Here is a 25,978-nt window from a genome sequence, read left to right as displayed (position 1 = left end):
AGTGAGCTACAGCAGTAGGACTCCACCAGTACTGGAGAACAGGAGGGTGACTTCAAGTGGAGATGGTGGGCTTGTTGTCCTGTGTTAGCACTCAACAGGCAGAGGGGTTCAGCTCTGGGAACCCCACACTCAGGAGTGAGAATGTCTTTCTGTTACTGACTCCAGGCTCTTCTCTCATTTTCCCTATCTTTAGAATAACAGCACCTGTCAATCTGCCTCCCAAGGCTGGGTTTTAAGAGATTGATTTGCTAATCTTTGCATTTTTTATTTTTTGTTGTATTTTTTGAATGATACTTCATGCAGTCAGTCCCAAAGTTATTAAAGGTCTTTTGTTGTCCTTCCCAGTATAAACACTTCTAGGCTGAGACTGGTTTATATCTCAGTGTTTTTAAAGTAACAAATGTAGTGAAGTAATTATGGGAGAAAAGGGGAAGGAAGAAGACTGGCAGGAGAAATGTTATGTTCTTTCAAGTTCCTTCACCCTTCTGTCCAAACCACCTTGCATGAAACAGGCAGGCAGTTTTGCCAAGGTATGTGCATGCCTTCTGACTTCTGCATAGGAGCTGCTCGGGTAGGAAAGGTGTGATATGGGGGTGGGGGTGTCCCCAGAGAAACAGAATAATGCTAGATTGTTAAATCGTAGTGAAACTGTCAGTTTTTATTGCACAGTGATTCAGCATCCAACACAAGGGGTGCTCATCCCAGCTGGGTGCCATCCTATGAGAAGTAACTATTGCATTCCAAAATAAAAATAGCTACAATAATAATAACTGCGGGGTGGAAAAAGCAGGCAAATGAAGGGTGGAAGAGGCCACACAGTGATGGTTTTGCCCATTATGGTACAGATTTTCAGCTTGAATTCTTCAGCGAAACTCAAGGACGTTTTGCTCTTTTATTTTCTCAGTTTTCCTTGGCTCGAGGTGATGCTCTTGACTCATCCTGAAGCAGGGAGGGTTGTGCTCGTGTGCTGGCTCTGAGGCTCTGCTCTGGAGCATTGCCATCTGGTGGCCGTCCCTTGGAAAGGCAGGGCGAGGGTGGGTGTGTCGCTGGCATTTCCCAGCCAAAGTTTTAGTTTCTTTACCCGAAGTGCCGCTTGGCTCCGCCGTGGTCCCTCCGGTACGAGCGCTGGTGTGCGCACCCCGAGGGACAGAGGCATCTGAGTACACCCAGAGATGGGTGTACTTCTTGGGAGATGCGTAATCCTGCTCTCTGTAAGAGTTTGCAATATTAAAACTTTTTTAATCAACACTCTCATAAATGCACAGAACACTAAATACCTAAAAAGCAAAATAATTGCTAAAACAATAGATTTAAATGATAAATAAAATAAATAATAATGATAAATTTAAATGGTAAATATATTAATAGTAATTAATAAAATTGTAGCATTAGAAATCAAATGCCAAGCAGTCGTAATCAGCACTTAGAAGCTAAAGCTGAATGCATTCAAATTAGACATTAAACTTCTATTTTGTAGTGGCACACTGTTTCATGATGCCGTCAAATGAAGGCTCTACGGATGCTTTTCTGAAGATGATGTTTCACCCCCACATAAATAACCAGAGCAGTTCAAGGACACCTGGGTTGAACCGCCTGGATGGCTTTATGGTACGTGCTTTAACTCCATGAATGTATTGCTATTGCTTGGTAGGGAGGGTGACCTGAACAACGAGAAGAGAAGGTTGGGCTGGACTTCAGAATACTTGGGTTATGCTTTTGTCCATGGAAGAAAGCGGACAGCAATTTTTTAAGATGAGACTGGATAGCCTGTCTATATACATTTGTTTGGAAACATAGTTATACTGGTGCAACCTGACAGTGCAATAGCTGTTATGATAAAGGCAGCTATGATGGTTTAGTTTTTATACTGCGACAAACTGACTTGGTCCACACAAAGAGTAAATCAGATTGTGCCCAGCCACAATTTTACAATGGTTTGGGGAAAATTGTACTTTGACTTAAAGCTGAAAACTGTGCATGGACTGAGTTAGAGTGAAGACTTCTAGGTTCTCTTTCTGGGACACATCTGGGTGTGATTCATGAGCTCATGTCTGCCTATTCCTCTATCCAGGAATATGGATATGCAGGATATTCCTGATCTGCAGGAGCTGAATACAAGGCTGGTAGTGACTTCAACAGGGACAGAAGAAAAGAAAGAACTAAAATTAGGCAAGATATTTTCTATAACAAGCATGGAACACGCATCCCAGGCTCATTTCCTAGCCTTCTGTTCCCCTATTGTATATGGCAGGCATCAAAGCCTGTATCTAACACAGCACTACCGTGAGCCTATTGCACCTTCTGAGTTTTAATAACTTCTTTGAGCAGAAGGATACAGAATTGGCTATAATTTTATTTGGTCCAGCTGGTGAACCTGTCCTTGGCTTGTCAGGAGACAAGGAAAAAAGCCCTATTTAGCTGCATGGAGACCCTGCAGGGAAGGACTATGACACAAGACATCTGGTTGCATTTGGACTGTTGCCCTGAAAATCTTTTTCATTTCCCTGGACAAACCTCATTCCTCATCTTCGCCTCTAATTCCCCACATGTAAAGAGAGTTGTGTGAGCTGTGGATACTGTGAGAGTGAATGCACAAGTACTTGTAGGGCACCCAAATTCTGTGGTAATATGCTCAAAGAAAAGCCAACCAATAAAAAAAGTGATGAATAACACAGGCCAACATAAACGATTTGTTGGAAGTGGTACAACACAGTTTTAATGACTCATGGTCTCGTGCAGTGTAAAATAACACCATAGTTTCTGATAGAACAATAGTTTTATATTGCATCATGCATCGAGTGCTCACAGACTTAGGCACAAGAAAGGCAGTTTTATGTTTTGTACATGTATGCTTTGCAGCCTTCTGCCCCTTTGCTTCATAAAGATTTAAGGGGGGTTATTCCAACTTTGCAGCAAAGCCAGTGTTTCTTCCTGAAGATTAGTAATTAGATCCTGTGGCAGCACTTAGATATTTTGATGATGGGTCCTTTAAAAGCATCTTAGATTAGACAGTCAGATAGGAATGCATGATAATAAACCGAGCAGACAGGGCCATGTGCTGAGTTACTCGTTATCACTTCAATCCATGCTGAGTTGTGTGAACATGCCGACAATAAAAAGGGAAAAAAGTAAAGTGGGCTTCTTAAAAATAATCCTATTTTTTGCTCTCCATAATTGATTATATACATATGTCACTGTAGAACAATTCAGAAAAAAAAGGACAAGGAATATATCATTTTATCCTTGCTTGTCTTTTTTCTGACTTCCTTAAAAAAGACAACTTTGAATAGGTACAACAATGCTCTGAAAGTCTAAATTGCATCCTATTGAAAATTTTGTTATTAATGGACCCTGCGTGAAATACCAGCTCTGAAAGTATTGAGTCAGGCTGTGTTTCAGCTGACTTCAACTGGAGCTCTGCTGCCTCCAAACACAGGATTGGGCATTTATAGAGGGGAACCTGATCCCAGAAAGGCACTGCGGGATGCCATTCACAGTTATGATTAGAAATGTCCCAGGAATGCGTGGGGAAGGATGAGTGTACAGTCTGCCTTAGATAGTGCCAGCATGGTCTCTAGCTCTCTCAGAAGTGGCCAGATGGTATTGTCTTTTTTTCCCAGTGATTTTGATTCGATAAGGTCGTCTTTTCCATGTGCTCAATGGTAACAGCTCATTCACTCAGTTTGGCTGCAGAGGACCTGCGAGAGGGGGAATGTCTGGCTTGAATCTTTTCTGTGGGATTCTTTCAGGATTTACTGCCAACACCATTCCCCAGTGCTGGCATGCAACAGCCCAGCACAGCGCTCCAGCAAGCAGGGAACAATATGCAGACACCACCCTGTAACTTTGTGCCTGATGTCCAAATTCCCACTCCCATCTTTTCCAGGCTCTGCAACTGGCCTCTGGCAACTAAAGAACCTCTACAAGAGGCTTGGTGCAGCAACTCTGAAGCTTTGAGATCATGGTACAAAGACCTAACACCACTGCAGGACTAATAAAATCATTACTAGGGTTAAGCTAGCCAACAAGTTACTGGCTGAGTTTAATTCCTTCAGCTATTTGTTGGTTATCTGCGGATGGCCTTTGAATTTTTTTCCCTGGTGTGCAGAGTTTCTGATTTGTCTGATATGCTTAGCTTTGAGCTTTCTTCACATGGAGTCCTAACCCAGCCATGGATTAACTGAATAAATCAGGCTATTTTCAAAAAGGACTTTCAAAAGCTGCAAATTTTGCCAGGAGAGGGAGCTGTAGCTCCATGTGCCAACAGCTGCTGAAGCACAACTGGCAGACTACTTCCTAAAAGCTTTGGGTTCAGTTAGTCCTTTGCCTCTCTCTCGAGGCAGCTGCTGGGAAGAACCCTTGGTAACATTCAGGGTGGATTAATTATTCTATTCGGTCATTTTTTTTGCCAAAACCCAATGATCTAAAAGTCACATCAAGTCTGAAAAGACTTCAAGTACTCATTTAAAATCAAAAACGTTTTATTATTGCAGATAGTGCTTGACAGAAGCATCTTGTACTTCTTTGATCAGTCTTTTGGTGGTTTGATTTCTCAGCAGCCAGGTCAGAGTTTATCTGTCAGATGTGTTTGTATTTCTAGTAACAACTCAGGAAGCTGGTGCTTTAAGAACAGAGTCAGCGCTAGAAGTCTTACAATGAATTATTGAGCCAGTGTGTATTGAGCCAACGGTGCTGAGGTCAGAAGAAGCTACTGAGTGAGGTTCTCTAGATGGTTTTCTCAGGTAATCCTGATCTGAAAACACACTTGCAGAGTCAGAAGTCACACTGCTTCTCATTCCTAGGATTCACTTGATAAGTCCTGTATCAAATCAATATATAGTGTATTAATTTTGAAGGAAGGGGTAGACATAACAGCCCACAGGAACAAAGAAGATTTTCCTGACCACAGGACAGGAGAGGTCTGGAGTCAGGGCAGGGGAACATAGAATTAAGGTCAAGAAAATATGCAAGCCAGGCAAAGCCAGGCAGAACCTTGTAGCTTAAGCGTGAAGGGTTAGAAATCTGGTACAAATAAATTGGCATGGACTCTTCAGGCAAAAGGAAGAATTGCATGCAGTGGGAAGTGAGACCCTCACTGGGAATTTGAGGTCCTGAGGCCTCTGAACACTCCACGTGCAAGGTTGCTTTTTTCAGCTGTACACGTAGTGCTCCGAAGAGCCATCTAAGGAGAGAACAGCAACAAGAAAGGTAGGGGTGTGTTGCAGCTTTCTGAGGGTCACAGGGCTGGCAAGTGGCAGAGGCAGGAATTGCACCCGTTTCCTGAAAGAGTTTGAAGACAGCACTGTGCCTTCCTAGGGCACAGCAGTGATCGTTTATTAATTGTTCAGTTTAGCAACAGACCCATTATCTGTCTTTCCTGCTTTCAACTTCTCCACACCCTCTATCCACCCAGGATCTCGAACTGCAACAAATTCTCTGCGTTGTTGGAGAATAAAAGTCTTCAGAGAGACTCACAGCCTTAAATGTAATGGAAACATTTGCTAATGAATGAGCCCTCATTATATGTTACAAGGAAACGCTTAATTGACAGTGGCCACCGGATAACAGGGTTTAATTAATAAATCTAGGTGGCGTCATGTACACCACAGGAAGGGATTACAGGGGTTAATGTGTCTGTCTGTCGGACTTTTATGGAAGAGTCATGTTGCCTGTCTTTTAACATGAATAACCCGCGTGTCTGCGACCCAGCACTTCCAAAAGGGAGGGTCAATCGGTTACGGGAACACAGCAGCCCAGTCTGAATGTTTGAACATGGGTTGGATGGCACCCGAGGCTGAAGCAGACCTGAGTTAGATTTGTTTTTTCAGCTCTTTAGCCAGCATCTGGGTTTCTATGGTGCTATCTATTCTAACCACACACACCACCCAGTGTTTGACAAAATTGTCTCAAACTTAGCATTTTAATGACTGGTTCGTTAGTGCCTCAGACAGACTGCCAGCACCCACCACAACAATACGAGCAGCTTTAGCAGCAGGATATGCAGAGCAGGGATTCTCAATGGATGGATATCAATACCTTCATTGATAAGTTAGGGAAGTTGTGTTGACCTGCCTCTCCTAATAGAGTGACTCCATTTTCGATGGGAAGCAAGACTCTGAATATCCCATTGGAGTCTGTCAAAGACAGATTGCTATGATTCTGACCCGCAAGCTGGTCTCCATGTTTGCAGTGTAGTGTGAAAAGGTCAGAAAGAGTCCAGGACTTCTAAACAGTCTGTCCTCTGATAACATTATCATCCTCTTTTATCTGCATGTATTTAGGATAGTTACAAGTTCTCATTTTAGGGCTGAGATCATTTGTTTGTTTGTAAATTGTAATGGGCAAAATTCACAAATACCACCCACCCAGGAGCACTCCATCTTCATCCACTCTGCAGATTGCTTGAGAGCTAGTCACCAAGTCCTCAAAAACCAATGCAGAGGAGACAGGAAGCAACAGCTGACAACACGTACCTTTGCCCAAGAGACCTATATCTCCTTATATAAGTTGGCTAAGCCCTGTGGAAGCAAACTTAACCAGCCCAATTTATACCAGCCCACGATCCGGACTCTGTGTCTGTTATTACTTGTGTAGCAAGTGACAACGGGGCACTAGATGAACAAACCTACCCTCAGCTTGAAGTAGTGCCTCCATCTCTCTTGAAGAGAGCCCTTCGGAATGTGGGAGAGATGTTTGTACTCAGACATGGGAGCATTGTGTAGCAATGTAGCCATACCAGTTCTGCTTAGAAAGGAACAGAAAACCATTTATACTGATCTTCAACTTCCCCAACAATCATTTGTGGCTTACCACTACATCTTAAGTCCCCATCCTTTCACCTGACTGAGGCTATCATTGGCATGCTGTAACTGCATATACAAAAAAAACACACCAGGAGTTTAAAGGGGAACTTTTCACAAGGATTCTGCTCTAAGCTCAGAGCAGGTCTCGTTAAGAAATTATCTCAATTCAGCCAAGAGACAATGGAGATCTAATTAGCTGTAATTAATCTCAAGCTTTACCTCATCTGGATTACAAGACAGATTTTTATCTAGTATCAGGCAGTTTAGTCCCATTGCAGGCAAGGGAACAGGATTAATCAATGTTAAACTTTAAACTGGATCCTGTTCACAATCCTAGTATTCTGGAAGACCACGGGAGTTTTTCTGCTCTTGTCTTCAGAAAGATAGCAGCTAAGGCCAAGTGTTAAGTGGAAGGCTGTCTACATTTGTAGTGCGGTAGTATGTCAGACATAGCATTGATTTGGCCAATGCAGGTCAGAGCAGCAACACAAAAGGGAAGGCACGTGCCAGGCACTGGCGGTAGCTCTCTGCCTCCTGGCGTGTCTTCCCCAGCCAGTTCCCCCCAAGAAGTATCATTCAAAACTCCTCTCCATCCTGCTAAGAGCTCTATTTACTTCTCAGCTCTCATACCTCCTTTCACGTTTCCAATGCCTACATGATTTCAGATTCCCCATCTTGCTTTCTGCTAAGGCATTCACAAGCTGCTCCAGTCATAGGCAAAGCTAAGACAGGAGACTGTCACGCTGGAATGGACTGAGAGCAGCTGTAAGCTAGGTGATGCACACGAAGTTGATCATCTACTTCTTTCTACTCAGGTCAGCTCTGCTTATTGTCACATAGAGCAGAGCAAAGTTTGGAATTAGTTTCACATTAAAAGTAATTCACATTAACTAATTCACATTAAATATGAAACTGCTCGGGCAGAAGTGCCTGCAGGCTGGCTATTGCCCTCTATTGTCAGCTCATTTGCACTCCAACTGCTCACTGAATCTGCCCCCCCCTCCTTTTTTTTCTTTAAAAAAAAGAATCGAGGCAGAAATACTGTATGGTTCCTTTATATGCTATTTCTTATTCTGTTGTATAGAAGAAAGTACATTCCATCATTCCATCATTCTCGGAACAGACTTGTCTCACTGTAAAAGAAGAGGCTGAAGTAGGCTGTTTCACTGGTTTCACTAAAAGGCTATGAAATGGTAGAAATAAGTTGAAAATGTCACTGTTAGAAGCTCTGATATATTATTTTCTAGCTGCAGCTGAATCATTTCTTTCTGCTGAGTCCATAGAAAACATTCTATAAAATTTGACTCTTCTTTCATGTCATTACACATACCCAGTTTAACATTTCTGTTTTTGTAAGTTCATAGGATAATAGAAATCTATTATTCTTCCCTAAATTTGGGAGCCGTGACTTGGGCAAATAACTATTTCCTTCAACAGAAAAAAAAAAAAAAAAAAAGAATAGAATGTAGAGAAAAAAAAACTAGGGACTATCAGAGTACTTCCTGGCACCATGTTATATCTAGTCAAGAGCTTTCTTATTGACAACAAGGATCCATAGCTGATGAAAGCAAGACTTCATATGAAGTAGTAACACTGCAGAAACCAAGTCTTAAAATACTTTTTCCAATGCTAGAAGATATAACATTTATTTGAAGTCTAGAATTAAAAAAGGAAGACTTTGTATAAGAAAGCATGATGTAAAACAGAATGTCCTTACCGTAAGATCTCAGACCTTTTTTCTTTATAGTGTTCTTTTAGTCTAGTATTATGCAAACGTAGTCTATATATATTCTTTTCATATTGACTTACTTATTTCAGTAAACAAAACACTTTGCTTTTAAATTCTAAAACCAATATTGAGCTGTTACTACAACGTAACCAATAACCTCTCCCCTTAGTATAATGCAGAAGGCACTTAGCACAGTGACCCCTGATTAGTACTTTCACGTGGGAATGTAGGGGAGTGGGCACACTGCCTTTCTTATAAAAGTGGGAAGATAAGGTTATCTTTTTTTTTTTCTATTTCTTTTTGTTTGTTTGTAGACAGCATTTTTTTTCCTTCTTTTTCTTTAAGGGGAGGATTTTTTTAAGCTAACAGGTAAGTGAAAAAGAAAAGAAATAGTTGCTGATAGATGGTACGCTGGAAGGTTTTTTCCTAAGGAAGAATGATGCTGCCCCAACTCTGGCAAGATAACAACAAAAACCTAGTATGAAATTAGAAAACAAGATGGAGCCAGGCTATGAAGAATTTTAAATGTAAAAGCTTTAGTGTAACAAGCAGAAATGCCTATGGGATAGGAAGAAATGTTAACAGCAGGTTGGTAGCTATGGACAATGAGAACACAGATAAGAAGGAATAAGTCTCAAGGCAGAGTCTAGAGAGCTTCTTTCTGTATTAAAGAATTTATTCAATTGCTGTTGTTGCTGTCTACAGCAAGCTTGAGAGTAAAATTTTACCTACCTTAGGATATTTTTGTAATAGGTGGAAGGGGAATGAGAACAGTCCTGGCTTGCAGACAAGATCTGCGCAATCTGAGCAAAACCCTGAAAGAAAGACACTGCATGATGGTGAGTTAGCAGCTACTGTCAGGCTTCAGCCTCCCAAAAGGAGACAAGTCCTCAGCAGTAGCCACCACATGAAGATACTGAGGCCTACCGGAATGCCACTGGGAAGACTGTCAAGAGCACTTTTGAGAGACCTGGGCATGGGAGTGTGTAGAGGGGAGAGGAATGACAGCTCAGTGCTGCTCATAAAGCTGAGGTTATGGCTGGGGAGAAAAACGGGAAATCTAAACTTGGAGGTTCCCTCTTAAATGCAATGGGATTGGAAATATGACCTAGCTGTTTGATGTCTTACTCCCCCAGTTACACTGATAACACAGTAAAAGCTCTGTGGCTTAACCAATGGCACCAGGGTCTTAACAACTATGTGTATTTTAATGTCCTAATTATACTGAACGGCAATTGAATTATAGTTGATTTCTCACTGTTCCTCACGGGTACTCGCTGCTTTATCTGAACCCCAGGCTGTGGGCAGGGCTTGTCCCCATGAGGCACATCCAAGAAGCTCCATCTGAAAACATGCTGTGGCAAACAGAAGGGGAGTGAGGCAGAGCCCATGACTGCGGAGGAGAGTGGTGGCACCACCTGATGGATTGCACATTCCTGCAAGTGCCTCAGCTGCTGTTGAGCAATCCTCAGTGTGACAAACTTGCTCCCAGAACTGCACTGGTGCAGACAGGTTATTCTTCAGGGCCAAATCTCTTAGGAACGGTCTCTGAAGGATTCAGAGTTAAGTAGGCTTGAATGAGCTGGGGCTGATGAATCTGAGCATGCTGCAGGCAGCCCAGTTCTCTGTGCTGAATCCCCTAAATGCAATGCTCCTGAGCCCTTGGAGGTGTGTGCTGGTTCCCAGCTAATGTTAAAATAGCCAGCTGCTACAAGCCAGGCAATGAATCCTTCTGGGGATGGCATTGTCCTCAAACTATGTCTATGGTCCTGATTCCCGACCTGTTCCCCAGGTAGGAGCCTTAAGCAGACTTTGGGGTAAGTCCAGAAAGGACTGAGAATCATAAGTAGCCAAATTAGGCACTTATAACTGGGGGGAACATTGAAGGAATTGCCTCTGTTTCAAGCATCAGCCCTTGTCTTTGCTGGCCTTCCATGCATACAGCAAGCCATTTCCCTGCGAGCAGGCTACCTCAGGAGGGTAAATTTGGCCAGGACCTCTGAAAAGGGTTTTTACTGTAGGTGAGGTTTTGCTCTTTCCTTGTTTAGAAGGAATAAATCTATAGGCATAGTCAGTTCTTGCTCCTTGAGGATCCTACCTTCACTTAGTGATAGGCAATGAAAGTCCCAGCCTTACCTGTGAACCCTGAGGACCCAGCAGTGGTACAGTAAATACTGGTATCCACTGCTATTTCTTGGGTCCCAGAGCCCTTGTGCCTTCTTGTTTGCCCTTGTATTAACGGAGTGCAAGTTTCTATGTCAGTGGATTGCAACAGCATGCTGCCTGGGTAAGTGAAGAGGGAGACCTAGGCTTTTGTACAGCCGGGCTCCTTGCAGACAGCTCCTGGCTCTGCAGCCTGCTTGGGAGGGGAAGCCTGAGCCGTCTGGGTAGGACACACAGCACCTGGGTGCTCTCTGGGGGTGGTGGCCCTGGTTGCTTTTGAATGGCTGTGCTGAGATCCATCTGCAATTTGGGTTTGGGGTCCCACAGAGCCCAGAATGAAGAAGGCTGTCTAGAAACCATTTATAAAGATCAGCACTCGATGGCATCAATAACTCCCTCTGGGCTTCTTGCAGGCTGAGATAGTGGCAAATTGTCAAAATTACTTAACGTCCTGGAACACCACCCATTCCAGTATGAATAGGCTTCTTGTGTACAATCCACATGATCGTAGTGTTTTTCTGGTGTCTCTATGGAGACTGGAGACATACTTCTGGTCTATTGGTTTGAGATCTCTTTTTCTTCTCTGCTTTCAGGTAAATTGTCTTGTAGGAAAAAGAAAGAAAACAAACAGATATAATCCTCACGAATAATGAATAAAGCATCAGTCACAGAATGCCAAAACATCCTGGTCCCTTTTATAGAAGGAGTTGGAAATATTTTGATTTTTGAACATACTACCACCCAGCTTGGCAGAGATTTAGCAAGGCTTGTGCAAAAATAATTGGCCTTAGGCAAAGCTGGATGAAGCATTGAGCATTCAGATGTGGATCCTCACCCAAATTAGGCTGGAGTATGGATTAAAGAGTGAAGCAGTGTTAAATTTGGGAAGCCTACCACGCCAAAAACTAGGGGAGCGTTTTAAAGACGTTCCAGTCCCAAACACTGACACTCTCATGAGATCAGATGCTTCCCCTTACTGTTGGCTCTGATTCCTGCAGAAAAGCGGTTTAAATGAAATTTTTGTTACCTTGGCCACATTAAAATAGATGTCTTGGTTTTCACTGGCATCCTGGAAAGGACAGCAATGTAGGTAGGGTGATGAAGAGATGGATATGCAGAGTAGAGTTCTCTAGAGAAATGTATGCATGGGGAAACCACTATTGTTCCACTAATATCTGATGAATACTACGGGGTACCAGGCACACGTGTCTTGCCCAAACCACATGCTTAAATATTGTTTAGGACAGTATCAGGAATGGTTGCCCTGTGTGATATTCTCCAGGATTTTTTCCTTCCTCAGCAGTGGGGGCCGTGTCCATGACCAGTATGATCTGCTACCTCTGCTCCACAGCGAGTCCCATAAGTGTTTTACTGCTCAGGGTGGCACAGAAGGCTCCTTTACATTCCTGATTGCCGCTCCCAAACTCCTCGGCTCTAGTTTACAAGTCCGGATTCTAGCCTCTTAGCTATAACATGAAAAAACAAATCCCCACTTGCTGAAAGATGGCATATGTTTCTTGGCATCAGCACAGGTGTACGTGGTACCTATACAACACCCAGAAAACAGAGCCACCCCGTAAACATCTCTCTAAATGCCTTCAGTTCTGTCAGTGAGTCTGTTTCAGGGTTCATAATGATTTATTCTACCCAGTTTGGCATGCTCTTTGGTGCCCTGAATAATGGCAAGGCAATGCCCCTGGTGAGCTCATGGAAACCACTCTAACCACCAATGGCAGAACCTGGTTTGATTTTTGGTAGCAATAGGACCTAGGAAAAGAAAAGCTGTTCAGGTGGTGTGTGTCCCTGCAAAGAGGTAACTGGGGAAATAGCAATGCATTCTCACATCCTTCAGTGTTGTTTTTGGGGAAAAAATGAGGTCACAGGAGGAAAATATTGGGATTTAGACTGTTCTTGACCTGGAGAACATATGGTGTTGATTGAGAAGGTCTGGCTGCTGTCCTGGGGGTTGAAAGAGGAAGCCTCTGCCTCAGTTTCTCTGCATGTAGATCTGAGACCACATCCATATCTCCTTTCTAAGGAGCTGCACAATCTGCGATGAGTTCCTTCCAGCTTGTGCATTCTGTGCCTGCTACCAACAGCTATTAACTGTATTAGTGCTTTAAAGCCCAAATCTTAACTGACTGGGGGACTAGTCACTGTCTTCACTCACATGAGAAAAGTACCATTATACTTGATTTCTAGATGGTTAAAAGTCGGCTCTAAGCAAGGGAGATTAGGCAGAGCGAGATATGAAATGGAGGAGACCCAGTTGATGGTTCAGCTATCAGTGTAATTTTACTGAAGAAAGTAACTCAAACCTCGGTTTATTCTGACCAAGTCAAGGACTACGTTGCGGTGGTGTTGCCATAAGCCAAGGTCTGTCACATAAGGAACAAAACTTGCTAGTGAAGCCAGGGCTGGTTTGGACCACACAAACACTGCGGCATCACAGCAAGGCAGGGGGACTAGGAGGAGAGTCGGCCTGGCTCTGAGTGTGGTCTGTTGACACTCAAAAAGACACTCAGAGAGGCTGCAGACAGATTTAGAGGTGACAGGCAAAGTAATTGTGAGGATTTGGGACTGGCTCCATAGCAGGAAAAAAAATAATAATTCAATGAAACCGCTGGACTTGGAGCAATCCTAGTCTGCAGTCACTGAGGCCAGGAGTGAAATTTGCTTGTAAAGATAAGCTGGAAGCAACAGCCTCCCCGAAGCCAATGGAGCGCGTGAGCATATGCAATTACCTCTCCACTTTGCAATTTCTATTACATCGCACACTTCGGTGCCCAGCTGTATCATCTTGCCATCTGCAAAGGGGCCAAGGTAAAGTTCAGAGTCAACAAACACTTCGGTTTCTCTTCCACCCTCCAATACGCTCCTGCTTTTACAGAGGCCTTCCAGGAGTGGGGGAGAGACCCTGCTTTGTAAACCTATGTGGGTTTACATAATTGTGTGCATGTGGGGAGGTTTTACACCCTCCTGGTTTTAAAAAGTTTTCTTGGTGATTCCATATTCTCTGGCATCGGGCAGATATTAGACACCCTCTTTACTTGTGTTGGGTGGATGCTGAGATCTTCCATGCACTGAGGCGCTTTGTGCTGAGAGGACAAAGCCTCTGGACACACAGTGAAATTGGCCCAAGTGTTCCTACCTCTTCCTACACATCAAATTTCGCCATTCTGGATCAGGTATCAAGTCCGACACCATGCAGGACAAAGGCATACACTTAAGATCAGAGTGATGGTATTTAACAGGATTGGATATGTCTGTATGTGTCTGTATTTTCAAAGGTGGTTCAAAGGATTTCACTGGAAAAAAGAATTTTCTAACAATCAAACATGGCAAGGTCAGGGGCTTGAGAAAATAATCTTTGCCCTTTAGACAGGGAAAATAAATTTGGAACAAGAAAAAACATACTTTAAGGCTTTGACACTTTATTGACAGAAAGGACAGGAAAAAAAAAAGTTGTTTTTTTCGTTTTAAATTCTTCTTTAAATGGGAAAACTTGTGAACTGAAAATCCATCAGAGAGAATTCCTCTCCTTTAACAAATGACCCCAGTGTGCCAGGCAATGTACAAACAGACAGAAATCACAACTGGCTAACTCCACCCTGAGCGGAGCCAGGGGCTTGAGTACTACCTAAATAACAAACATAGTAGTACTGCAGTGGCTTAGTTCCTGTAGCCTTAACCACGTCCTCTGATGTTTGTGCTGGGACAAAACAAGGCCACCCTACAGTGCCTCATCATTTTCCCGAGGTGCACGGCACCAGTGGGGTTTCAGCACTGCACGGCGAGTGCCTGGTAGCACCAGGGCTGGGATTAAAACACGTCTCCAGAAACCCTGGTTCGGAAGGTCTCCTGCCGTAACAGATAAGGCGATGGGCCTCCTGGAGGTTCTACTTTCAGTTCTCTGCCAGAGGGCCGAACACCCTGCCCGGCGTCATGCCCGACCCGCCGCTGGCTGACAAGCTCCGGGCAGCGCTGTTTTCCTCCTCAGTTCTGGTACTGGCTTTACACACAAAGAACTGCTTCACTCAGTGACTTGCAGGATCGCTTGCCTTGGATTAACTCCCCCTTCCCTCTTGGAAAAGGGCATGTGCAGCAATCCCCAAAACACGCTCTCACGCTGCCATTTGTGGAGTGCAGGTGCTGGGCTCATGCACACAAACTACGTCGTCGTCTGCCCTCCAAACCTTTCCTAACATGCCTTTCACTTTCTACCCTCCCGTACGGCCCCATTTCTCAACTGCTAGAGAAACCTTAGGGAGAAGTACTTATCAGCAAGGCTGTCCTACATGGGAAGAGTACTGGGGGCTCCAACAGCTGCTCGGGGTTTGAGTCCCCTTGGCAGATGTTTGCTATTCCAGCCACTTCATTAATGTTGGAAACAAAACCCCTGATTATTCCTGACCAAAGCACCCCCTTTTTGATTGACAGCCAGTGTGTGTTTCATATGATATAACCCGCGGTATTGCTCTGGCCACTTTTTTAAAAAATATAAAATAAAAAAAAAAAAACTCATTAATAAAAGTAAGAAAGATACTGGGGACGTATCAGGGTGTGCTAATCCCACCTGCCAGTCCCTCTCCCTGGGCTCCAGCGAGGGCAGCGGCGTTTCTAGAGCCCAGGCAGAGGTGCCAGCCCCACGTCCCTGGGTGCCCAGCCTTTCAGACAGGAGGAAGAAATGAGCTTTAAAAGACAAGCAGAGACCCTTGTCTTGCGGTCAGTTGTGCGTAATTGACTTAGGCGAGCCGATGGTTTCTTCCCCATTTCATTTCTGGGCTGGATTGAGTTGGGCTCATGGAAGCCTCTTCGATTTGCAGCATTTGTATTCTGCTCTCAGCTTAGGAAACTTTTCTCTGCTGGGTTTTGTCGGGTTTTGTGAAACCAGTAAATGAGCAGTGAATTTGGAGGTGGGGAAAGGGGCTGCAGCTACTGCCCGCAGGCACCGAGGAAACACAGTGGAGCAAAATGCTGTTTGCTGCTGTATTTGGCTGGTTTGGGATTTAAATCACTTGCTTGGTTTGGATATTTTTTCAGAAATATTCTTTGCAATAATTATTAGCAAGCAATGGTTGCTTAAGTTAATGTTATTGGTAATTATTTTCTTTCCTTGAAAAAATAACTGTCTGAGGAAGTGGAAAAGACAGTGTGCTCCTAAAATCTGTTTTATGTTTGAATTAAGCGAGGGTTCATAAAACTACATTCATAATGTAGTCAGCAAATCTCTTTAAATATTTGTAGTTTGTTTAGGAATTAAAGCAACAGTTTAAGTAATTTTAAAATAGTTATATCATCGGGGGAGAGACTTGAACTTGAACTCCTTGGTTGTTGCTATCATTCTTGTTAAATTCCTGTTAGAAAGAATGTCTTAGTTTCTCAAAATAAAAAATAAGTTTCCAAACAATTTATTTTAAACGAGAGTGCTCTTCTAATGGTTTAATAAGCAAAATGTTTTATCCTTGTTTTAATATAATTTGCTGTGCTGTGATTTTTTAAAACCACGTAATGAGTTTTTAAGAAAAAAGTTCAAAGGATATGTCAGAAGTATTGTATTTCCTTGTGTCTGTCTTCCAGTGTTGACAGCGCTCAGACAATGCGAGTGTCTATTTTTGTTTTTGGGGCTCTCCAAATCCACAAGTATCTATGAAGTTTAAAGCCAAATGATACTTGTAATGAAAAGAAAACACTGTTTGTGAAAACAAAAAAAAGAGGCAGCTTATAGATTTTTTTTTAAATATAGATAAGCAAAAAAAGAAAAGTTGCTCAAATTATACATGCGAGTGCGAGATGATTTTCTTCCGTGAAAGCAGATTCAGTTTTCTAACATCTCAGTGTGAGTTTGCTGCTCACCGAAGCACAGAAACTAACTTGGGGCTGCTAGCGTTTTGTGGCTTGTATTGAAATCCCTGCGTGAAGCCTACAAGCAATGTTTTGGGGGTGGCACGTCTCCATAAGGAGCCTCTTTACCTGCTTAACATTTGCGGCCACGTGTAATTGCGGCCAGGTCCTCCCTATCCGCCCTTCCCCGAGCAAGGTGCCCGGCGGGCCGGGGCTAAACCCGGAGGGATGCGGGGGGGGCCCGGGGCTGCGACCCCCGCCTGGGCGAATCCTCCCGGCCCGCCGGGGACCTGCAGCGGGCAGCCCACAGGGAGAAAGAAAAAATAAAATAAAATAAAATAAAATAAAATAAAATAAAATAAAATAAAATAAATGGATGGGGCTCAGCCGGCAAGGGAAAGACGGCCTTGGTGGAGCGGGGAAACCTCGGAGCGCCGTGCCCCAGGGTCAGTCCCCAGCAGGAGAGGTGCCGGAGATCGTTTTTGCAGAAATCCCGCTGAGATCAGCGGCGGTCTGCCTGTAAATCACCCCCGGGCTGCCAGAGCAGCCCCGGGACTGAAAACGCCGCTCCGGAGCAGGCAGCGTTTGCTGCAGCGAGGCACCTACGGATCGTAGGGGTTTTGGATTTTGTCTTTTTTATTATTATTATTATTTCTTTTTTTTTTTTTTTTTTTTTTTCCTTGCAGCTTCGGTGCCGCCGGGGAAGGCTCCGGGCTCGAAAGTGGCCGCGGCCGCCGGCCCTGAGCTTTAGGGTCCGCGCATCCCGGGGGCTGAGCTCCCCCCACCCTGGTGCCCGCACTTTTCCTTTCGTTAAATAATCGCAGGGGAGGGAGAAAGGGGAGGTGAGGGGGAACAAAAGCCTAACCTGGACGCTTTCCAGGAGCCCCAAAAAAAAAAAAAAAAAAAAGGGGAAGAAACACACACACACACACACCCCGGTATCTTAAAATAGAGCGCAGGGAGGGGAGAGGAGCGGCGGGATCCTCCCCGCCCGGCGCAGGGTAACAATGGTGCTCGGCGGGGAGCAGCGGGCGCCCTGATTGACAGCCGGAGCGTCCCAAAAAGGCCGCGGCGAGATGCTTATCGGCGCCGGGGCTATATAGCGGGCGGCCGGGCGCGGCGCGGGGCCGGCGGAGCGCAGCGGAGCGGAGCAGCGCGCAGCGGAGCAGGCGGCGGGGGCAGCGCCCGGCAGCCCCCCGCAGCCCCCCGCGGCCCCCCGCAGCCGTCCCGGGAGCCCATGAGCGGCCGCCCCCGGCTCTGGCAGCCCCGGCTCTGGCAGCCCCCCGCAGCCCCGGGGCCATGCACTGCCAGCCGCAGCCCCGGCTCGCCGCTCCCGGCCGCGCCAAGGCAGGCAGGAGGCGCTACAAGACCTTCATGATCGACGAGATCCTCTCCAAGGAGACGTGCGACTACTTCGAGAAACTTTCCCTCTATTCCGTCTGTCCGTCCCTCCTGGTCCGGCCCAAGCCGCTGCACTCCTGCGCGGGTAAGGCGGCTCTGCGGGGGGGGACGGGGACCGTAGGGAGCCCGAGCCGCTCGTCCCGGGGGGCCAGGAGGCGGCTGGAGGGGGACCCCCACCCCATCCAGCCCCCACCCCGTCCAGTCCCCTGCCCCTCGGGACCCCCCACCCCATCCAGCCCCTCGGGACCCCCACCCCATCCTGCCCCCCAGGAGGGTTTGCTGCTGCTGCTGCTCCTCCCGGGGCAGGGGGTGCCGGCGTTGGGCCTCCAGGGCCCCCCCTCTGTCCGTGTGGGGCTCAGCAGCGATGCCCCGGGGCTGGGCGCAGCGGGAGGGCAGCGGCCGAAGCCCCCCGGGTGCGCCCTGAGCGCCGCGGTGCTCGCTCGGGGCTCTTCGCTGCCAGCGCTGCGCCTACAAAGGGAGGGCAGGGAGCTGGCAGCAGGGGAAAAGCGACTCCCTTGGCTTTTTCAGGCCGAGGTTCTCGCTTCCTTTGAAAGAAGTCGGGCTGTTTCTAGGTGTGGAAGCACTTCTATTGGGTTCTGGACCTGGCGCTACAAATAGGTGCGCGCAACCGCATCTCTGCCCCGTACACATCCCGCTGATACAATACATCCACAGGAGCAATGGGGGCTTGACCACGGGCGTCATTAAATTTCACAAATGGATTGGTCTAATGTGAGCTTTTACAATCCGTGTTCAAAATAAAAATGTCATTTCTATAATGCATTCCAGATTTTAAACAAAGAAAAAGAACCAGTTTGTTGGTGAAGCAGGTAGTTTTCCAGATTTACATTCTTCCCAGAATGCCACACTTGCAGTGGTGACACCTAATGTCTTCAGTGACTTGGGTGATGAAACTGAAATTCACAAATACATTATCCAAGGAATCCTAACTGTGCAAAAATATTTTGAAAAGTCTAATTCTTAGTTAAGTAATATGTTTCAAGGTCACAAATTTTTATTTTCCTATTACTGGAAGTTCATTTTGCATTTGTGTGATGTTGTGCTTAAAATTTCAAGCCCTACACCACTTTGGCTTTTTTTTTTTTTTTCCCCTGTGCTTAGGCAAGTATAAATAAGAAGGAACTTTCCAGGTCTTAGTGAAGCTGCACTAATATAAAACCTGCTGGTAGGTTTGATCGGTAGAGTGATCCCTTGGTCTTTCTCCAACCTCAATATTTATTTTGCAAATGTAACTAATTAAAGAACCAAAATTGATTAGAAAGCCAAATGACAATTAAGTCCCGGGATGGCCAGCTTTTCAACAGAAGTTACATGAATAGTGTGAGCCTCGTTCAAAATTTATTTCTTCCTATTGATTTGTGTGTGACGTTCATTGCTTTCTCTAACTAATCGCTGCTGTATTTTTATGTAAGAAGACCTGGTTGTTAATCAAGATATTGCTGACAAGGGAATTTTTAAGAGCTGATCCCTTGCTACTGTGTAGACAGTGAAATTCCGGGTTTGGCTGAAATAGGCATGAAAATCTCAAACGGGTTCAGTGTGTTGCAGCTTGCCGTTACGTGTGGGGGGCCCAATTCTGCTCATATCGGAGTCAGCGGCATGCCTGCCACAGACCTACACGGCCAGGAAGGGGGAGACTTTCACCTCCTCCTGGTTAGAACAGCCTGCTGTACAGCAAGAGGGAGCATTAGAAAAGAAAGCTTCTTGTAGCACCCAGGATGAACATAGCCTGAACATTTACCAACATCCAGAAGCATGTATGATGAACTTAGTATCAAAAAATGGTTTGAATGTGGTTTTTTAAGGAGTGGAGTGCTTCCCAGCAGCTGTTTCAACTCACCACCCTTGTGGCGGGGTGTCGGGGAGATAAATTCTTTGAATATGTGGTTCTGTGTCAGGTATAGCAAGCATTGAATTTGCAAGACTAATATATATTCATTAAATAGTCATTAATGATCTTCAGATAACTTAGCAGTGGATTCTGAGTGATGCTAGCATGGCTCTTGTGGTAACTGCTGAATTAAAGCCTTACTTCTCTTTGTGCCTGGGATCTTTAATGAATTTGCCCTCAAGATTGTGTTTCTAGCCCAAGCTCTGGCCTGTCCCTGTGTCAGGGTGGAATGTGACTATCTGCTTCTAATGAAATGAGCTTCATGGAGTTGCAGTGATTGAGAAGCGGAGTACAGAAAGAGATTTGTTTGTGGGATTAAAGCTATAAAAGAAATGGCTACCTAAGTCCATGCTTCCAAATTGTGAGCCTTCTAAGGCTGATAGGTACTATTAAATTCCTATATGTTTTAGGTAATGGAATTTTATTATTATTATTAAAGAGAGGAAATTCTGTCATTGTGTAAGAAATGGAGAAGAGCACAAAAAAATCTAAATATAAAAGAATTTGAAAAATACCCAACACAAATCTGTTTAAAACAAACAAACAAACAAACAAAAAAACTACTTAGAAGTAAAGACTGAAGAAATACCATGCTATAGCATTTAACTTACTGCTTGTGTTTCCTTTGTCTCTTGAATTAATTGGGAAAGCAGTGACCTCTTATTCTCTTTGCAGTCTAAAATAAATGAACCTGAATCTAAATCACAGAAATTTATTTTGCCAGTGTGGTCCTAGCAGAGACCTGGGACATGTTTGAAGCAGTAATGAGTAATTAGTTCACTTCAGCTGAACTGCTCTTCAGCAGCATGGCTTTTTCTTGGTTCAGGAGTCAAAATTTTAGGCTTTTTCCTAGGCTAAAGAATTGATAGTTCTTTCATCTAGGATGAAGTCAGAACAGTCTGACATGCTTTGTAATTTTTTTGAAGCTGAAGGATATAAGATGTTGTACAGCACGTGTGTTTAACAACATCCCTTGTTAAGTGAAGAGATTTGAAAAACATTAGTAACAAAATGGAAAATATTTTCTCTTTTGGCTGTGATCAAAGATTAAATATTTAAGCATGTGTAGCTGAATTGGCACAAAGCAAAGCTGTTGACTAGAGTGGGATGGGGGGTGGAAAAAGTGTTCGGGGCTCTTCCCATGCATTGTCAGGTCGAAGATTGACATTTTAGTTATGGGGAGCGTTCAGGTCTGGTGCAAAGCTCAGCAATCTCGTGGGGAAGATTCCCATTGCGAAGAGCTTGGAACAAGCCCCAAACAAACTTCTCTGGAAAGAAAAATGCAATTCCCTGTGAAAAAGATCCATCATTAGCTTAAATTTGGTGTATGAATAAGTATTGTGGCATTTACTGAGCCAAATAAACAAGAAGGCTGTATTCATACCGAATCTGTTACAAAATGCTTGTCCAGGTTCACAGACATTATGATCAATAAACAGCTCATTAAGTATTTAAGTGGAAGTATTTTCAGATGGTGGTTAATATCTCTTTGATTTTTGACTTTGACAGTGAAAACATTATTTATTCTGTTTCATGATATTTAATTATTTATTGGCTTTTCGTATGTCCTATTTAACTTGTCTAAGTAATGGTTACAGCATTAACGTATACTGTGCGTGGTTCAGTGTAGTGACTTCTTAAGGCTTTAGAAACCTCGGACTTGCTTTCTGACTGAGTAGAGTCCCATAGGAATCACTTTTCAAAGGATCTTTATATAATTTCTTAACTTTAAACACTTTACAGATATTTGTAGGAGAGCCTATACTGATTCTGTTTTGTTTCCTGGCTTTTTTTTATTATTATTATTTTTATATTTTACTTTTTTAAATCTTGGCTTACTGTGAAGTTCAAAATCCAATTGTCTTATTTGTAGTTGTGAGCACAATAAAGAATCAAAGGACACTGTCAGTGCGTGATGTTATGAGGTCAAACTGGAAAAGTTTCAAATTTGTCAAAGTAACTAAAATCTATTGAAAAATAAAAGAGTGGTTATAGCCTGGCAGGGGGAAAGTTATGTGGTGTTACTGGTGATATTGGAATTGGTGACATCGTGTATTAATAATGAACAATATTGGTTTTGAATGTCCTTTCTAGACTATCCAAATGAACTGAGATGCTGGATTAAAAAGAATCACATTGCCCTTTTTGAGAGAGCTTGTTATGAAAATTCAGTTTATTTTAGCAAACTTGGTAGCGTAAATTAGTTGTTGTCTATGCTTCCTGTGAGGACCCGTTCTGGAGGACAAGTTCCGGAGCTCATAAAAAAATAAATAAATCTCAAATTTGAAAGTATCTTGGTGATTTACAAGTTAAACCCCAGTGAGCATCAGGATCATTTAGATCCACTCTACACCAAGGCTTTTTACTGGTGCGTATCCAAGGTAGGGCTGCACCTCTTTTTGTCTGCTACAGTAGCCATGCTAGAACAATACCTTGTATGAACATAGTTTTACAAATGAAGCATTCGTATTAGCGTGGTTTTACTTCTCTTCTTAGAGAATTAGCTACTTCGATACTTATACTTACACTTGTGTAAGAGGAGTTGCATTGAAGGGTATTGTACTGCTCCACATATATTTAAAAGTGCCACACCTTCACTGAGTGGACATAGCCCTAATTTTCCTGGCTTGTCTACATCTTTTTGAAAATTTACTACTCTGCTTGCTGGTCCGTGAAACAAGTTGCTCTTAAAAAACAAAGTAGTAATTGTGTCTTGCTTCCTTGAAGTCATTATTTTGGTGTTTATTTATTTAGGGGTGGTGGAGAATAAGACCTTGTTTTGTATTTGTACAATCAGGGTTTTAATGGATGTAGATATGTAGTATAGAATTCTTCAAAACTTGAATTCTTATTTTCCAATTCCTTTGTCTTCTGTTGTTTTATCTTAGGATGAAAATGGGAACTGCTTATCCCAAAGAGATGCCATTATCGTGATATATATATATTTTTTTTTGCTCTCTGGACTAAATTCAGTGATACCGCTAAACACTGGGACCTGTGGGAAATCACTGCTCGTGCAGTAAAGTGTGAGCATAGATATTCCTGATCTTCAATCAGTCTTGTCAACCTGTTTAGGAAATCATGGTGAGAAAGTAGCTTTACTGCGTCTTAAAAAAAACTGGGCTTAATATGAGTGACCTCAAAACAGAGAGAGTCCTGATTCTGTTTGAAAAGGCCTTGATATGGGTAAGGTTTGAATTTGCTCTGAGACATTACTTAAAATTGTGATGGAAGGCATTTCTCTTGCTGAAATACTTTGCTGCACCTTTTTTCTTTAAATTGAACAGATTTTGTTACGGGGCTCTTGGGAGAGAGCTGGGAAAGGAAAAGGGAATCAGTGTAGTGTATATCTGAGTGCAGGGAAAAACGAGATGCCAGCCGCTCCAAAGCATATTATATGAAACCTAACAGCTGGATTAATGCAGTTAAACAAATACAGAGTTGTGGGTGTATCTACTACCAGGCGATCTCGCACCTGAGTGTGCCAAGCCTCCCGGCAGGGCTGCGTCTCCACTGGGGCCATCCCCAGCGCAGCGCGGCGTTTCTGCCGGCAGACCTACGTTCATTATTGCAAGGAGTTGGAAAGAGTCTTTATCTTGTTGTATGTGGCGTGGCTGCTCCAAAGAGCTTTCTGACCTAGCTGCCTGAAATGGGTGCATATGGTGGCAGAAACTGGGATTTGATGACCCAGGAGGTCCCTTAAAGGCCTGTGTCCCGAAATGTGCTTGTCAAGGGAAGCAGGCCACAATGAATATCTTTTTTAATCCACCAGCAAAGAGCAATAGGTGCCGACTTAAATTGCAAAGCTGCAAGTATCTATGTGGGAGTCTACACTGCTGCAGTACTGTTTGTTTGGAATTTTTTTCTGATTCTTTTGCGCGAACTCATGAAAAAAATATTAAAAAAAATGAATTATTGGGTTTAGTTTACAGAGATCAGTTTAATTCTGCAGTTTAATAGCAAAAAGTAAGGACAAAATAAAAATAAATACTGAGAAGTATGAAGTGGTGTTTCCGTAGGTGCCTCTGATCCAGTATTAGGTAAACTACTAAGTATTATTAATGAATGTAAGATAATTCAGAGACAACATTATTGAATACGCATCCTAGAAAACTCGGTTGTGTTTATGCTGGTGTCTCAGAGCACTCCTTGGAACACCTAGAAAAGTGAAAATTTGTTGTCACATTCTCTGCAGGACTGTCTCCCTGCTCCACTAGGAGGTAAGTTCAAGTTTGGTTAAAATTCTCAGCCAGAAAACTTCCCGTCGGTTTCAGCCCTACAAAAAAAAAAGTCCTTGTGCGGCAATCACACTGAATGCCAATCTCATACCAGCCTCAGAGCCGAGATAAACTGACCAAATGCTGTTGACTTGGCAAATGGATTCGTCTGTAATGGCTGAAGCTTAAGCACAAAATTTAATTTTAAAGAGCTTGGCATTTTTCAGGACGTCTGCCTTGGTTTTTACATGTTTTGATGTCTTTAGCAGAAAATATAGTTCAGAAATGCCAAAAAAGTGGCATATGAGCTGACTAATAATAACCATATATTTGGAGATGAGTCTGTCAATCCTCTCAGTCAGATTATATCCAATATTAGAGGTGGTATTTCAGAAGTGAAGCAAAACCAGAGAAGAGTCTGAATTTGAAAACAGGTCTCACTTAGATTGAACACAGAAATCTGGCTCTAAAGTAGTTTAAATGCTGAGTTATTTAAAAATCTGCAATCAAGACAGAATTTCGCTGTCTGTATCTCGGTGGTGTTAATCTTGAATAAAATATATTAATGAAAGGCAAAATTGCAAGGAACAAAACAGAAAATCATACCCCAGTGATTGCAATAAAGCCTACTGTGGAAAGTAATCAGCATTGTGGTTGTGGTTAAGTATGAATAAGCATTGCAGAGGAATGCTATAATAGAAGGTATTAATGAATGTGGGATTCCACTGGGAAAATTGACACCTACACCTTATTTTCTAAAGCCTCACAGCTTACGCTGAGTGCAGTTTAAATCCATCTGCGCATTGGTTTAGGTTTAAATGCTGTAGATTTATAAAGAGCCTGCTGACCTCAGTTCAGATCCTGCTCACAGCAACCGTGCAATGCAAATCTAGTGCCACGGCTCTCAAGTTGTTGTGATTTATTCTTTTTATAACTTATTCAACTTGTTGGTGTTAAGTGCAGGAAAAGGAAACCTTGTAGAATAAACGTCCCACCTGCGTTGCTGCCTTCAGTACCAGATGGGCATGAACAAGGGCAGAATCTTTTTTGGGGAGATTGGGAAAAAAAATATGTGGAGTTGTACTGAGGCAGTGAGTAGTGTGAAATTCCCTGTCTACTCACTATGGGCAGCTGCGCAGTAGCTAAGGAGCCTTTTTTCCCTTCTGTTTACTTGGCTTGCTAATTACATTTATCTTCCAGTGAAGAGTATGGTGAAGGGAGAGCTCGTGCTGTTATATGGTGCAGGGACGTAGATAATCCTTCAGAAAGGGTTTAGTGTTTAAATGCTGGTAAGAACATACCAAAAGAAATCTCTAGCTTTCTGGCTTTAAGTTGCTTCCATGCCCTCAGCACAGACTTGCAAGTAAAGCTTTGCCTGGAATTGTACACGGCAGAGCCGATCATCTGGAACTATCCTTACGGCAGGAACCGGTCCCCGTAAACAACTTGCTTGACATGCTTGCTAGAGTTGTTTCTTAGCCCAGTGCTGGCATTTACTGTGTTAGGGAGTAACCTATCTCTGCTCTTGCTCACTGTTGCTCCGATGATGTTCTTTTCTTGATTCTGATGCTCTATTTCTTATGCTCATTCCCTTGATACCTTATCCAGTGAGCCGTGACTGCGGCTCTCAGGCTTTGCAGGCCATGTACAAAATTTCTACACTTTGTAGTGGAAATACAAGGATTAGTGAGAAAAATGGGTATTTTGGTTTGTTGGTAGATAGAAAAATAATAATCACTTGACCTTTTCAGTTCAGAATGAAACAAAATGTTTAAGAGTTTATTTTGGCAAGTTTAAAGCCTAAAAAGTGTGGGGGGGAAACAGATCAAATAATTCATCTGGAATAAAATATTGAAAACATACCTTCTAAAGCCTAAAGTGAAACTTCGTAACACTTTTTTAAAGTGAT

At 43.5% G+C, this 25,978-nt stretch overlaps 1 protein-coding gene and 1 long non-coding RNA gene across 2 annotated transcripts in view; both read left to right on the top strand.

Moving 5' to 3' along the window:
• The first annotated feature begins 1,058 nt into the window (after positions 1-1,058).
• On the top strand, positions 1,059-15,859 carry LOC121058720. The gene is made up of 3 exons (XR_005814316.1): positions 1,059-1,211; positions 1,478-1,608; positions 9,286-15,859. It is a non-coding gene; the product is annotated as an uncharacterized LOC121058720 (long non-coding RNA).
• Positions 15,860-17,738: 1,879 nt separating this feature from the next.
• Positions 17,739-25,978, top strand: part of BARX2 (BARX homeobox 2) — a 35,794-nt gene continuing 27,554 nt past the window's right edge. The window contains exon 1 of the mRNA XM_040534613.1: positions 17,739-18,025. Coding sequence (XP_040390547.1) covers positions 17,839-18,025 — 187 coding nt within the window. The 5' untranslated portion in view covers positions 17,739-17,838. The remainder of the gene's footprint in view (positions 18,026-25,978) is intronic.

The sequence above is a fragment of the Cygnus olor genome, chromosome 22, assembly GCF_009769625.2.
Source record: "Cygnus olor isolate bCygOlo1 chromosome 22, bCygOlo1.pri.v2, whole genome shotgun sequence".
Classification (NCBI taxonomy): domain Eukaryota; kingdom Metazoa; phylum Chordata; class Aves; order Anseriformes; family Anatidae; genus Cygnus; species Cygnus olor.
Note: the sequence above shows the minus strand (reverse complement) of the source record. Positions and strands in the feature narration are given on the sequence as shown.